This window comes from Lissotriton helveticus, chromosome 4_1 (assembly GCF_964261635.1).
Source record: "Lissotriton helveticus chromosome 4_1, aLisHel1.1, whole genome shotgun sequence".
NCBI classification, from domain to species: domain Eukaryota; kingdom Metazoa; phylum Chordata; class Amphibia; order Caudata; family Salamandridae; genus Lissotriton; species Lissotriton helveticus.
This window is the reverse complement of record NC_136063.1, coordinates 132,944,272-132,959,589: the sequence shown is the minus strand read 5'-3', so window position 1 is coordinate 132,959,589 and position 15,318 is coordinate 132,944,272. Positions and strand designations below refer to the sequence as shown.

The 15,318-nt window shown below is 46.2% G+C and overlaps 1 protein-coding gene across 1 annotated transcript in view; it reads left to right on the top strand.

Annotated features, from left to right (window-relative positions):
- LOC144827959 (uncharacterized) overlaps positions 1 to 15,318 on the top strand; it is a 1,280,260-nt gene that overhangs the window by 898,070 nt on the left and 366,872 nt on the right. Inside the window, exon 13 of the mRNA XM_078686117.1 lies at positions 1,488 to 1,523. Within this exon, the coding sequence (XP_078542243.1) occupies positions 1,488 to 1,523 (36 nt within the window). The remainder of the gene's footprint in view (positions 1 to 1,487; positions 1,524 to 15,318) is intronic.

The window sequence follows — 15,318 nt, the reverse complement described above, 5'->3', positions numbered from 1 at the left end:
CAAACATTGCTCAGAGCACCACAAAAATGCTTGTTTCTGGTCCAAAGAAGACATGGCTTGGCAGTTCAGGTTGGACTGCTCCCATGAGGCACAGGGTCAGACTGATTTGCATATAGCCATGTCTGAACTGGGGTGGCGGAGGGAGCTAAAGAATGATGATGGATTAAACCCAGATCAGTTGACTGGGGTTGAGTGCTTGCATTGTTCAACACTCCGTCCATCATCCCCTTTGGTTTTGCTTTGTTTGTAGGAACCCAGCAGTTATATGTGGAGTGTTCATTAATCACACCATATGTCTCGGGAGGGAGGTGATGGCTAACAGGCACACTGCCAGCAATGCCAGGCACCCGCTCAGTACATGATCAAACCCTCGGAAACCGGACCCCGTTGATGCACACTGCTCATTGTCAGCAGTGCTAGCAGCAGCTATCCCCTAAGGTTTGCTGTGTTAAATATGCACACTGCTCATTGTCAGCACTGCTAGCAGTAGCTATACCAGCAAAGCATGCAGTGTTAATATTTTGCACACTGCTCATTGTATAATTACAATAGTTAAATATCAGCTGTGCCGTCATGGTAATTGTATACGAAAACGGAAAACCACATGCTTTGACAATGGAAGAGGTGCTGTTCAGTGGAGAGTGGCTTAAAGAGGGACACAAAGGAAACAATCATTTTCAGAGAGTGAATATCATCGGGTTGACTCTGGGAAGTGGTTTACCTTGTTCTTTCCAGCACCTCCATGTTGGCAACCTCCCAGTTCACATGTGATATTGTTCCCAGTTGTGCTTCCTTCTTAACTTAAGTGGGTGAGCATGTATGCAATTGGCTGAGGGAGGGCCACACTCTATACACATAAAACTGCTTTTTTTTATCACATAGGTGAAACCTATTGCATTTACCAATGCTTGTTGTTATTTAAACTCTTGACACAACCCTAACTGTTGATGATGAAACCTTGTGTCCCTGTCCATAAGCTTTGGTTATAGGTTGACAATAGGGTATGCATATCCAGAAGGGTGTTGGATGGGGGAGGGTTGGGTAATGTGTGGGCACATGTTGCGATGGGACAGACGCCCTAGAGAATGCGGGTGCTATAGAAATCTGAGATCTCCAGTTGTTCCAGTTTGTACACACTAAGCAGCCCAAAGGGGTGAGTGTAACACAACTTAATGGATGGCACTGCTAGATAGGACCCTCAAAAATGAACACATGTTAGCAAACCTAGACACCATGTTGTCCATTGTTTTGGCAAAATGCCTTCATACAAAACAAGTCCCACCTTCACCGACTGTTCTTACCCCATGTTTTAAATGGTTTAAATGTGGCCACATAGAAAAACTATCTTTAATTCCCGTTTATATCGCGTGATTACTTGTCCTAAAGGCATTACCCTGTGGCACTTAGGAAAGAAACCTTTGTTTGTACTCTTGTATGCTGTCTCGGTTATGCAGACATGCTGTCAACATTTTCTTTCCTTCTTCCAGAACCCGCTGCGAAAAGAAGCCACAACTTACAAGAACGTAAGTACTGACCACTTGTATTAATGCCATTTGAGCACCACGAGTGCCGTTCACTTCCAGTACATGTCTGTGCAACACATGACCTCGCTTTTATGTTCCCCAAGACATGCTTTCCTGGCATAAGCTGCAGAACAGCACTTGCAGTCACCACTGTTGTGTGGGTCGACATGTCTGGATCAAATTTGCATTTAGTGCTTGAAAAATCAACACACTTCCCTTAGAGATATAGATCAAGAAACCTTGTAAAGTGACTGAAGTCACACATTCTCCACTTGACTTTGTTTTCTTAAAGTAGAATAAAATCTATTTTTAGGTGCAGTTTATATTGTAGTGCAGTGATAGATGCATGAGGGTGCTTTGAACATGACAGATTCTGGCCCAACTCTACAGCCTTGGAAATAAAAAACACAAATATGATAGATTCATCTGCCCCACCTTAGACATCCTTTCACCATCGAGTCTGACTTGTGACTCACTGGGACCAGTAGTATACTAATGGTTCAGATAGTGGTCCAGAGTTTCAGTGAATCCGAATGAATCTTACCAGCCTTACAGAGGCAAACCCGTCAAGCGACTAATCTTATCCAGTCCAGCTCGTATTTTATATATTATTCCGGCAAGTGTCAGGGGACTTTTCAGCCAGCAGCATCCTGCCATATTAGGCGAGCAGTTTTGATGTTTTATTTTGTATTTGTTGTGAGAATAAGGATTATTACGTGGTGTGGCTGCACAACCTCACTGTGTAATGATGGCAGAGTTCTTTATCAGGCCTAATCAGGTTTGTTTGTAAAACCTTAGTTGAGTCCTGGGTAGGTGTGGCTTAGAACTGTCAGACTTTATCTAAGGGTCAAGTGTAAAGTGTTGAGAAGTGCCAAAACTGTTGAATAGGAAGAAAACGCAACACAATAAAAATCCGACACCAATGTATGAAGGTAGGTAGTATTTGTATCTTTAAATAGACTCCTCAATTATAAAAATCAACCCGACAGTTCCGGACAGATGAATTTTTAAAGGAACAATAAATCATAGCACAATATATGATTTTAATCTACCACAACCAGCAGTTTAGGGTTAGCCACGAAAAGTGATTTGAAAACAGCTAAATGGCTACTCTTGCTAACTCCGATAGGGAGCTAGTCACAGAGACCTATCAGGTACACCTGAGCAGTTAACTCACGAGTAAAGCAGTCTCCGGCCCAGTTACAGGCTCTGTGGGCAAACCGCCATAGGAATCAACAGAGAATGCTGAGCCAATGTCTTTCTGTGGCCACCCCGAAGTCCTCGAGCAAAGACGGGTAACTTTCGCCTTAGTGGTCGATGTCCTAAGAAGTCCTGAGTCCTGAAGAGGGCTAGAACATAACCAGTTGCCACTGGCTACAGTTGAAACCAAAAGTTATGCCAATTGTGGGTAGACCAGTTAGATACTTTCCTTTCAAGGGTCAGAGCACTGGCACTGAGGTCGGTTTGGCAGGACTCAGTGCACTTTCAGTCGAAAACCCATTGGCATCAGTCCAAATGTTAGGGGGTGATCATGTACAAAGCACATTTCCTTACATATGTGTGCTCCAAGGTCTCAACATTTGAATAATATTTCGAAAGTGCAGGTATCATACTTGAAATAAGGCTACTCAGAAATATATAAATGATTGCGCCACAGACCCATCACACTTTCACAGGTAGAATACTAAGAAGAACTCACAAATGCAATACAATTCAAGGTATTCTATTAGAAAGTCAAGTCAAGGAAATGTTGCCTATGGAAATACATGGATTACAATTATTATTCACAAGTAACAATTTCTAGCATTACATTTACAGGCTTTCAAATCACAGGCTGTCAGGATGGTAGCTTGGTCAGTAAGACTGGGGGCTGCGAGCTTGAGATTTTCGATGTATTAGGATGGCTTATAATGTCTCATTATATATTACGACAAACAGGGTGCATGAGAGGGGCCAAAGGGGTATTGGAAAGGGAGAGACATGTGGATTGGTTGTACTACTAAGAGAGAAAACACATTAATTTGTAAAATGACCGATATTTTGAGGACTTTTAAAACAGACAGGGAGAAAGTGTGTGTGTGCCCTTTAATCTGTATGTATGTAAACATCCCTGGTGAAATGCGGCTGTCATCTCACAGTACTTGACTGAAATCACTTGTACTCAACTATTTATCAGAAAATACATTTATGGGGGGGTCTAACACCCCAAACATCCCCCCTGCAGGATGTATGCGAGGTGGGTGAAGCACTGAAGGCTGAGGACTGGCTTCAGCAGATGCCTGGCTCCGACTCAGCTAGATGTCCACTTGGAGTTTAGAGCCGACAACGAGCTGAACCTTTGTGTTGTTTGTGTTGTTTCTGCTGCCCTCCTACTTACATCATTTACCATATTTGAAACCGTCTTCCTGTTTCACGTAAATCTAAAAGGGTTTAGCATGTAAAATGTGTACTTATTTAACATAGTGTATGATTTAGGTCTTCACAAAAAAATTGAAGACAGAGCATGAATCTCTGATGTAAAAAGGGACAGAAAGTTATACCAATCTAGTAGCTTAGTTGCACAAACTGTAGGAAAGTAGTAGCTACTTTCATGTTACCCTCAATTTTTGCTTGATGTCAGTATGATTTTTACATAGTCTGCTGCGATCCTGCTAATCAGGACCCCAGAACTGTGCGTTCTCCCTTAAATTGACACGGTAAGTACTTTGGTACCTTCACAATTGGCTACCGGTGTTCCCTTGTAAGCCCCTTATATATGGTACTAAGGTACCCAGGGCACAGGTACACCAAGGGTCTACCATGGGCGGCAGCATGTATTATTTCACCCATGGGTATCTACTTAAACTGTGACTACAGACCTGCCATTGCTGCCTGTGTAAATTGGTGGTTACACCTCTCACAACAGATATGTTTTCTTATTTCTGAGGTCACTGCACCTAACCCCTTCACTGCTAGGCCTTTTCCCCACTTGTGCTAAGCCTTTATTTGGCTATTTGGGGTAGTTCACGCTTAAGGCCCCTGTAATTTTATGTCCACATAAGGTATAAACATCAAATTTGTGCAGTTTTTGTCCAACATCTGAGGATTCTAAAGGTACCCAGGGTTTGTGGATTCCCATGGAGGGCACTCATAAATTAGTAAAAATACAGCTTATTTGGAGTTTTTCAAATGTGAAGGAATTGCTGCAGAATAAAGCGTCTGCTTTGTTCCCTGCACTTTTGGTATTCACAAAAGGGCATTTAGTAGTAGTAAAGTTAGGAATCCTAACTTTACTACTACTAAATGCCTTTTGTGAATACCGAAAGTTGTAAAGTTAGGATTCTGTCTCGGGTTACGATTGTGAATCAGGCCCAAAATTCAAAATTCAGCAAGAAGTCATTTGTGTAGATCATTCAAGGTTTACCTATAGGAAGTAACAGTTGAAAATAGAAAATATTGAAATTGAGTTTAAAAACACAGCGATTTGGGCCAACGATTTCACCTATAATTTCTTCTAAATATGACAGATTTTTTTAAAGCAATATACCGTTACATCTAGTAGACCCTTCAGGTTGTGGGGATATATAGGATTTGTAGGTGCACCAAGAACCCAAGGAAGCCAGAGCCAATAACTAAGCTGCATCATGCAATGGATTTTCATTGTGTACCAGGTGTATCGCAATTCATTTGGTAAAATATAAAGAGTGAAAAATATACCAAGAAAACCAATATGGGGCATATTAGCAAGGGCTGGCGATATAATTATCGCCGCTTTAGCGTCCGTTTTTGGGCGAAAATCGGCGATAATTACATTGCAATATCATCATGAGATGCAAAGAAGGCGTGGCTGTGAAAACAACACATGTTAATATCGTGATAGGCAGCTTCGCCATATTAACAAGGAGGTGCAGCGATACAAAATCTTGCGCTACCCCAGCCTTAACTCTGGAATTTAACGTCTGTTAAATTCCTGACTAAGGCATACTTTTAATGGGAGATGGATTATGCTGATATGACCACAGGGTTGTATTAGCAATGTTATTGCTGTTTTCAATTGAAAATTGCTGGAAAACCAACGATGTTCCATTGAAAACACCAGTATCGCTGAAATATTATCGCCATAGCGATATGCATTATAAATATAGCGTTATCAAAGCGATAATATTCTGCGATAGCCAGCGATAATATTTCTATCGCTAAGTACGGCCAGCGATAATTATCGCTGGCCGTTGATAATATGCCCCTAAGTTTCTGAAATGGGAACAGAATTTAGAGTTTAGTAGCATTGTTTTTTTACACATCTCCAAAATTGTCGGTACCCATACAAGCATGTGAATTCGAGGTCATTTTTCAAAATTACTTATTTTTTACAAATTGTCGTACATTTGGAAGTCAGAAAGGCAAAGAAAGTCAATCGGTAATAACAGTTGTTTTACTATTCTGTGTTCCTCTAAGTCTCCTGATAAAGACGCTACCCAAAACGCAACATGGACAAATCAAATTCTTGCAGAGAAAACAGACTCTTTTTCTGTAATGTGCCAAGCTGTGGATTTTGCACCCGAGCTCAACCGGAACCTAGGGAAACCTAGCAAACCTATACATTTTTGAAAACTAGACACCCATGGGAAGCCGGGATGGGGTGACTTGTGTGACTCTCACTAGGGTCTGTTACGAAGAGTCCCTTGCATATCTCAAACTGTGTAAAAAACACATTTCCCTCACATTTCTGTGATGGAAAGTTCTGGAATTTGCATGGGTCCACAAATTTCCACCTTCCCAGCATTCCAAAAGTTGACCCCCCAACTTTTTTCTACGCAGAATCCCCTGCAAACCTCAAATTTGGCTGAAATAAACATATTTTTTTCAAATTTCTCTGTGAGGAAGTTGTGGGGTCCCAGGGCTGACACAAATTTCCTAGCACCCAGCATTCCTCCTTGTCTCCCAATAAAAATGGTACAAGGTATAATTTTACTCGGGACTCTGAGGTGAACACTGTGTGGTAGGACATTTATGCTGGAACGGTGATCCCATGCAAAAATATGTAGAAAATGTGATTATGATCAGATAAATTGGAGGTTTGCAGGGACTTATGGGTCAGAAAACATTGGGGGATCCATGCAAGCCATACCTCCCTGGACTCCCCCTGGTATATAGCTCTCAGAAAGGTGTGGGCTTGTTAGGTTTCCCTAGATGGCCGCCGAGCCCGGGTCCAAAAACCCCATTTGCCCCCCTTTGTAAAACCTGGTCGCTTTTTGATAGTTAATTTTGATGTCTCCTCAATACGTTTTGGGCCCTTGCCTTTCGTGGGTACTTGGCCCACCCATGCGAGGGAGGTGCTTTTTTTATCGGGAGACCTGGAGGGACGCCGGGTGGTAGGAAATTTGTGTCAGCCTTCTAATCTCACAACTTTCCCACACAGAAATCTGAGAAAAATCTGTTTTTTCAGCTACATTTGAGGTTTGCAGGAGATTCTGGGTAGGAAAACGTTGGGGTGTCCACGCAAGCTATACCTACTTGGACTCCCACAGTTGTCTAGTTTTCATAAATCTGTGGGTTTGGTAGGTTTCCCGAGATGGCCGCTGAGCCCAGGGCCAAAAATACAGGTGACACCCTTGCAGAGTCAGGTCGTTTAGTGATAATTTTGATGTCTCCACAATACATTTTGGGCCCTTGCCTGTCGCGAGTACCTGGCCCACCCACACAAGTGAGGTACCATTTTTATCGGGGGACTAGACGAAACACTGGGTGGTATGAAATTTGTGTCAGCCCGGTGATCCCATAACTTTCCTACACAGAAATTTGAGAAAAATGTGATTCTTTCAGCAAAATTTGAGGTTTGCAGGTGATTCTGGGTACGAAAACGTTGGGGGTCCACGTAAGCCATACCTCCTTGGACTCCATAGGTGTCTAGTTTTCAGAAATGTGTGAGTTTGGTAGGTTTCCCTAGATGGCCGCTGAGCCCAGGGTCAAAAACCCAGGTGACGTCCTTCTAAAACTAAGTTGTTTAGTGATAGATAATTTTGATGTCTCCTCAATACATTTTGGGCCTTGCCTGTTGCGGGTACTTGGCCCACCCACACAAGTGAGGTACCATTTTTATCGGGAGACTTGGGGAAACGCTGAGTGGTAGGAAATTTGTGTCAGCCTAGTGATTCCACAACTTTCCCACACAGAAATTTGAGAACATTTGATTTTTTCAGCTAAATTTGAGGTTTGCAGGAGATTCTTGGTGGGAAAACAGTGGGAGTCCACGCAAGCCAACCCTCCTTGGACTCCCGTAGGTGTCTAGTTTTCAGAAATGTGTGGGTTTGGCAGGCTTCTCTATATGGCCGCCAGGCCCGTGGACAAAAACCCAGGTGACCTCCTTGCAAAACCAGGCTGTTTTGTGATAGGTCATTTTGATGTCTCCACAATACATTTTGTGACCTTGCCTGTCACAGGTACTTGACCCATCCACACGAGTGAGGTACCTGGGTAAAATGCTGGATGTTAGGAAAATTATGATTTTTCTGATACCAGAAAATTATGACTCCGTAATGCAAGAAAAATTTGTGACTATATTCACATTTTGAGGTTTGCATGGTATTGTGATTAAAAAATTTGATGAGATTCATGAGAAGCACACCACTCAGTACTCCCCATTTGTGTGTTTACAAAAATATCTAAAGTTGGTAAATTTTCCCTAGAGTCAAACAACACCTTAGCACAGAAAGACAGATAAGACAAATATGACTGCCTATCCATCTGTTTCTCAAGTACACACAAATACTGGTTGGATTTGACACACGGGTGAGTGAAAGGCTCAAATTGTACATTTTATTAACAAGAGATTCACAAAAAGGAAATGCACTGTTATTAATTAAAAGGTTAAAAACCTAAACAAACGACTCACAGCTTGTGAGTTGTAAAGCCACGGCAAGGCACCAACCTCTTTACAGGCCATTCACACACCTTTCATACTTGACACACACAATCACAGTACCAGCTGCGGCCCCAGCACATTACAACACTCACATCAACAGACAACGCAGAGACAATGTACACACTGGCAGAGAAAGACTGTAAAGACAAATATTACTTCACAAGAATATCGTTAAGTACACACACATACTGGTTGGGTTTGGCATATCTGAAAGAAACACGTTAGTGATAGATTCCTTACCTTACTTAGAATTACCCCACGCGTCAGACTGGATCCGAAAAGTTTTCGTTAGCAGTACACCTGCAAGTCGGTAGGCATCGTCGTGCGCCTCATCGTACGTCGTTGGCATCGTAGTCGCCAAGATGACATCGCTGGAGCTACTTAGAGTCACCCATACACGCTGATGTCAGTTCTTTCTTTTTCAGCGCCAGCAAGCGCAGATCTGGAGAGAGCGGTACCCCCAGTCAATTTTTGACTGAGTTATTTTTGGGACTTTTTGTCTCTGTTTTTTGAGTCTTTGACTCCTGGTGTATAGCAATGCCCAGTTTTAAGCCTTGCACGTCCTGTCCCCGCACAAGATCGGCGATGGACCCGCACCATGAATGTCTCTACTGCCTTGGGCGCGACCACGACTCCGAGTTGTGCCCCAAATGCTGGGCCATGGCTCTGAAAACTTTGCAGGAGCGGTGCCGAAAGTTGCTAGAGGGCTGGGTGTCAGTTTGCGCCGTTCAAGGTCTCGGTCCCGTGGGAGGTCGAGGGACTGGTCGTTGAGCCAAAACCACCATCATTCAAGTCTTCGCACTCGCGGTCAGGTAAGGCGACACACAAGAAGTCGAAGAAGCGTTGTCACTCTTCGCCTTCCACTAGCCTGTCGCATGACATGGCTGAGGGTGCTGGTGGTACCACCCCTGCGGTACCGGCAGAGCCTGCGCAGTTTCCGATGGCCTATAGGTCCTTCCCGGATCCGTCGGCGGCTCCAACCCAGCTACAGGACTTTCTGACAGCCATGGCCCGCCTTTTTGGCCCATAGGCCCCCGCCCGCAATCCTTTGGGCCCTGGGGGTCCTCGCTCCTCTTCATTGCCGGCTCCGGCCCCGGCGTCGTCGACGACTCCGGTCTCAACAACGCATGACCCCCATGGATCCATGCATGATCCCAGCTGATGTCGGGTGGCCGCATACAACCTCCACCAACATCGACATCTATTGCACTGCCACCGGCATTATGGGCTGACGCCGTCCCCGGCTTCCATCACCGATGTGGAGACGGCACCGGAGCGGTGTTGATCGACGCAGATTCCGACGCCGATGGGGAATTTCTATCCCTTTCTCCATCCACCTCTTTTCCTCCTGCCCGGCAGGTTGTGGAGGACGAAGAGGACTGGGAGGGGTCTGAGGACCCCCTCGCAGCCCGGTGCGAGTTAAACCCAGACTGGGAAGAGGATTTGGAGGATGCAGGTGCCCTGGATTTTACTCCGGATCCTGGCGCACTGTCTCCTTCTTCCGTGACTACTGAGCAAGGTGGTGCATATTCTGTGGTGTTGCGTAGAGCAGCCGAGGCTCTCCACCTCGAGCTCCCTACGGTTGCTGTCAGGACTAACCTCCTGACAGAAGAGCTTCGGCCGACGTCTTCCTCTACGGAGCCGCTACTGCCCTTTAATGGCTCACTTTCTGACATTCTTTTGGGTACCTGGTCCAGGCCCAACACAGGGGCTCCTGCGGATAAGAATGTGGCCTGAAGCCATCACCTGGCCCTGGGCAACTCAATTTTTCTCTCCCAACACCCTACCCCTGAGAGCTTGGTTGTCCAGACCTCTGTGTCTCCAATTTCATTCCCTTCCGCACCACCGGAGAGGGAATCCAAGAAACTGGAAAAGTTTGAGAAGAAAATCTTTACGTCCGCCAGTTCAGGGCTGCGGTCTGTGAACACTACATGCCACTTGGGCTGTTATTCCCATTCTGTGTGGGACACGGTTTCGCAGGTGCTGCCTTAGTGTCCGGAGGTATTGCTTAGGTGAGAGATGCAGCCAAGTTTACAATTCATTGTGGGCGTGACACCGCCGACTCGCTGGCTAGAGCCATTTCCACGACAGTGGCCCTATGTCGCCACACCTGGCTGAGGATGACTGGCTTTTCCAGGGATGTCTAGAACACTCTGATGGACATGTCATTTGATGGCACTCGCCTTTTTGGCGACAAGGCAGATAGTGCATTGGGGCGTTTTAAGGACTCACAGGCTGCGGCCAAGTCCTTAGGCCTTTCTGCCATGTGCACTCCTTCCGCTTCTGCTTTTTGCTCTTTTCGTGGCCAAGGAAGGGGCACCCAAAGACGTTTCTTTCAGAGCCACAGGCCTGTACAGCAACAGTCTCTGTGCAGCTGCGGACGTGGGACCCGCAGAGGTGGGTCACGGGTCCTGCGGGCGGGTCAGTCCACCACCTCCCCTGCCGCCACTGCCTCCAAATCTTCCTAGTCCAGTGTTTCAGGCCCACCAAACACCAGTGGGTGGCAGGATACCCCAGCACCTCCCCCACTGGCGTACCATCAGATTGGACGGGTGGCTTTTGCAGTTAGTCCGAAGGGGTTACTCCCTCCCCTTCAAGACTACCCCTCCAGCTATGCCGCCACAGTGCCACCACATGTCGGAGTATCACTTAACACTTCTCCAGTAGGAAATTACGGCCCTCTTGGCCAAGGGAGCAATCGAGCGCGTTCCGATGCCAGAAGTAGGTCATGGTTGTTACTCCCACTACTTCTTGGTTCCAAAGAAGGACAAGGGCCTGCGTCCCATCTTAGAGCTTCAGAACGTCAATCGCTTTCTCTGGAAGGAGATGTTCAAGATGCTCACACTTGCTCAGGTCTTGTCTGCCCTAGACCCGCACGACTGGATGCTGGCGTTGGACTTGCAGGACGCTTATTTTCATATTCCCGTCCTGCCGGCCCACCGGCATTACCTACGTTTCATGGTAGGCCACGAGCACATTCAGTTCACTGTGCTCCCCTTTGGCCTTACCAGAACCCCTCAGGTGTTCATGAAAGTGATGGCGGTGGTCGCAGCTCCTCTGCACTGATCAGGGGTTTCAATCTTCCCTTATCTCAATGACTGGTTGTTGAAGGCCGGATCGTCCCAAGCAGTTGTCTCCCACCTCCAGACTATGGCCGACCTCCTGTATTTGCTGGGGTTCTCCATCAACGTGCCAAAGTAGCACCTGATTCCCTCTCAGAAGCTCCTCTTTATGAGAGCGGTTCTGGACACGGCGCAGTTTCTGGTTTATCCTCCCTAACAGCGAGTCCAAGACATTCGGGCTATGAGCCCTATCTTTGGCCCTTGTCCTGGGTTTCTGTCAGTGTGGTAGCATGGTGTGGCGTAGTAAGTAACAACTGCTGGCCGGAATCGCCCAATTTGTTTTGCTATTAGTGTTGGCCATTACCGCTGTCTGCATTTTTATCCACAGAGTGTGACTAGAGCCAGTACCCTCCCCATGGACTCCATGAAGTCAGGTTGTAACAAGCCTGTAGTGAGCATTGCCCTCTTTTCTATTTCTCGTTTTAACTCCTGTTTTCTTGTTTGTTTCCCCCTGAATGATTTCCACTTTCTAATACATGCTCACCTTTCTGATTGAGCACACCGCTCGGGTCATCCCACTTGGTCCTGTAGAAAACCTAGTACTACTACCTACAGGTTGAAACATGTAGACCATCACTTTCACTATGGATACCACAGGCCATTGAAGCCTCCTAGGGTATCACTTACTGATTTTTAATCTTGTCTTATTGCTCCACATTTAAAGTTTAGGGAGTACAATAAAGATAATTTTAACCACCTTACACTCAATTGCACTTTTTGTAAAAAAACAACAGCTCCACTGTGAACAGGTGTTGAAGCACACACTAGTAACATTTGGTTACTCGGGTGGGACCCCTATGATGAAGCATGTCACCAACTAGGTTGGTGAGTAAGGGGTCTTTTAAAAAAGGAATAATCCTTCCTTTTTCACCTCCATGGTTCCTAGCAGATTTCAACACTGATTTCCTCTGGGAATTACTCCTTCTATTGTTTATTTAGTTTTTCTGTCAGAATGACCTTCAGGCTGCTGGGCCTCATGGCCTCCTGCACCCTGCAGACCAATCATGCCAGATGGCATATGTGAGCTCTGCAGTGGGAACTAAAGTTCCAGTGGGCGCAGCATCAAGGGAACCTGTCCGAGTACGTCCAGATCTCAGAGGGCACTGCACAACAGTTACAGTGGTGGCTCTCAAACCAGCATTGGGTCATCGGCAGGTCACTCTCCCTTCCCCAACCGGAACACATAGTGATGACGGTTGCGTCCCTCCTGGGTAGGGGCGGCCACATGGGAAAGGCTGAGATCAGAGGCCTCTGGTCTCCGGTGGAGTCCAGGATCCATATCAACCTTCTGGAGCTCCGGGCGATCCTGCTTGCACTGAAAGCATTCCTTCCCTCTGTCAAGGGGAGAGTAGTGCAGGTGTTCACAGACAACACCACCACCATGTGGTATTGCAACTAGCAAGGCGGGGTGGGGTAGTGGACCCTATGTCAGGAGGATTTACGTCTCTGGACATGGCTGGAATGTCAATGCATTCCCTTGACGGTTCAACACTTGACAGGTTCTTTAAATGCCAGGGCGGAGGAACTTAGCCTCCGGTGCATGATGGATCAGGAATGGCGTCTTTATTCGGAGGTGGTGCAAGGTCTCTTTCAACAGTGGGGAAAGCCTTGGTTAGAATTGTTTGCCACCGAAGAGAATGCGCAATGTCATCCCTTCTGCGCTTTCGAATTTCCCAAGCAGCACTCGCTCGGTGACGCTTTTTGTCACAAGTGGAGTTGAGGTCTATTTTACGCCTTTCCGTGTATACCACTTCTACCCAGAGTGCTGAAGAAGATCAGGCACGACCGGGCCCAAGTCATTCTTGAGGCCCTGGACTGGGCTCAAAGAGTTTGGTTTCTCGAGCTACTCAGTATGAGCATGGATCCTCCGATCCGACTGCCTCTTTGGGAGGATCTTCTGTCGCAGCAGCTGGGGACTGTCCTCCACCCGAACCTGCCCAGCCTCCACCTACATGCATGGAGATTGACCGGTGACAGTTGATACCCTTTGACTTGTCTCCTAAAGTCTGTGATATCATTCTGGCAACCAGGAACCCCTCCACTAAATCGGTATAAGCCTGCAAGTGGAACAAATTTATGGCATGGTGCACAGCAAAGGTTGTAGATTCCCTTTTTGCCCCTCTTTCAGAAGTCCTTTTGTTACTTCTTTCACTGGCCCAGCAGGGCTCTGCTCTGGGCACGATTAAGGGTTACCTTTCTGCAAATTTAGCCTTTCTCAGGCTCCCTGATCAGCCCTCTCTTTTCAAGTCCCTTGTTGTAAATAGATTTCTCAAAGGCATTACTCACCTTTTCCCTCCTATTCCGTTCGTGATGCCGCAGTGGGACTTCAATCTGCTTCTCATTTATTTGATGTGCGCTCCTTTTGAGCCGCTTCACAAATGTCCTCTTTGTTTATTAACTTTGAAAACTGCTTTCCTGGTTGCCATCACCTCCGCTAGGCGCGTGAGTGAGCTCCAGGCTCTTTCCTGTAAGCCTCCGTTTCTGTCTGTTCATCCAGATAAAGTTGTGCTTTGCACTCGTTCTTCCTACTTGCCAAAAGGTTGTCACTGCCTTCCACATCGGGCAAACTATCACCTTGCCTACGTTCTTTCCGCCTCCGCACCCTTCCAGAGAGGAAGAGAGGCTCCACTGTCTGGACCCAAAACATGCACTCTCATTTTACCTGAATCGCACACAACAGTTCCGGGTGGATGACCAGCTCTTTGTTGGCTACCTAGGCACCAAGAAAGGCAGGGCTGTACACAAGAGGACTTTCTCCCGCTGGGTCATCTTGTGTTTCAAGGCCTATTATTCTCTGGCTAAAAAGGAACCTCTGGTGGGGTTGGACGACAGCAGCTACTACATCAATGGTATGTGGTGTCCCCGTGCAAGACTGTCAGTGAGCCAAGTGGCCCTCGCTGCACACTTTTACTAAGCATTATTGCCTTGATAGTCAAGTCCGGAGACACAGGTTCTTTGGCCATACTGTTCTCCGTGACTTTCTGGTGTGATTTTGGTTTGCAGACCCATCACCGGGGTTGGAATTGCTGGGGTATCTATTCTAAGGTAAGGAATCTATCACTAACCTGTGTTTCTTTCATATGAACAAGTTACTTACCTTCGGTAACGATAAGACACATTAGTTAGGGATAGATTCCTTACCTCCCCACCCTTCCTCCCCGTTCTGCAAACTGATTTCTAGGGTTAACCTCATACCTTTCAGGGCCCTAGTTTCAATACACCAGTGGTCAGTATCTTGCTTGGCTCTGCGTTCCTGGTGTGGAAAGTCGTATACAGAACTGACGTCAGTGCGCTTGGGCACGTCTAAGTAGCTCCAGAGATGTCATCTCGGCGACTACAACGCCAACTACGTACGCGGAGCCGCACGATGACGCCTACCAACGCGCAGGGGTACTTCTGACGAAAACTTTCTGGATCCCGTCTGACGCATGGGGGTAATTCTAAGGTAAATAATCTATCACTAACTAATGTTTCTTACAGATATATCGTTACCGAAGGTAAGTAACGTGTTCTTTACTAACAAGAGATTTCACAAAAAGGAAATGCGCAGTTAATAATAATTAGAGTGTCCGGTTTTAGGTTTAAACCTATAATAACTGATAAAACCCCACCGGAAGGAAAATAGCCCTCACCAATGTAACCATATAAACACTGAACAAAAACCTGCACAGCCACAAACTGAATGCTATTTAAAGAAAGGAAAAGGAGAGTGAACAAGTCATTTTTATTTCTTCCTGAAGGGGCCAATACAATGTAACTTTGTAATATAAGG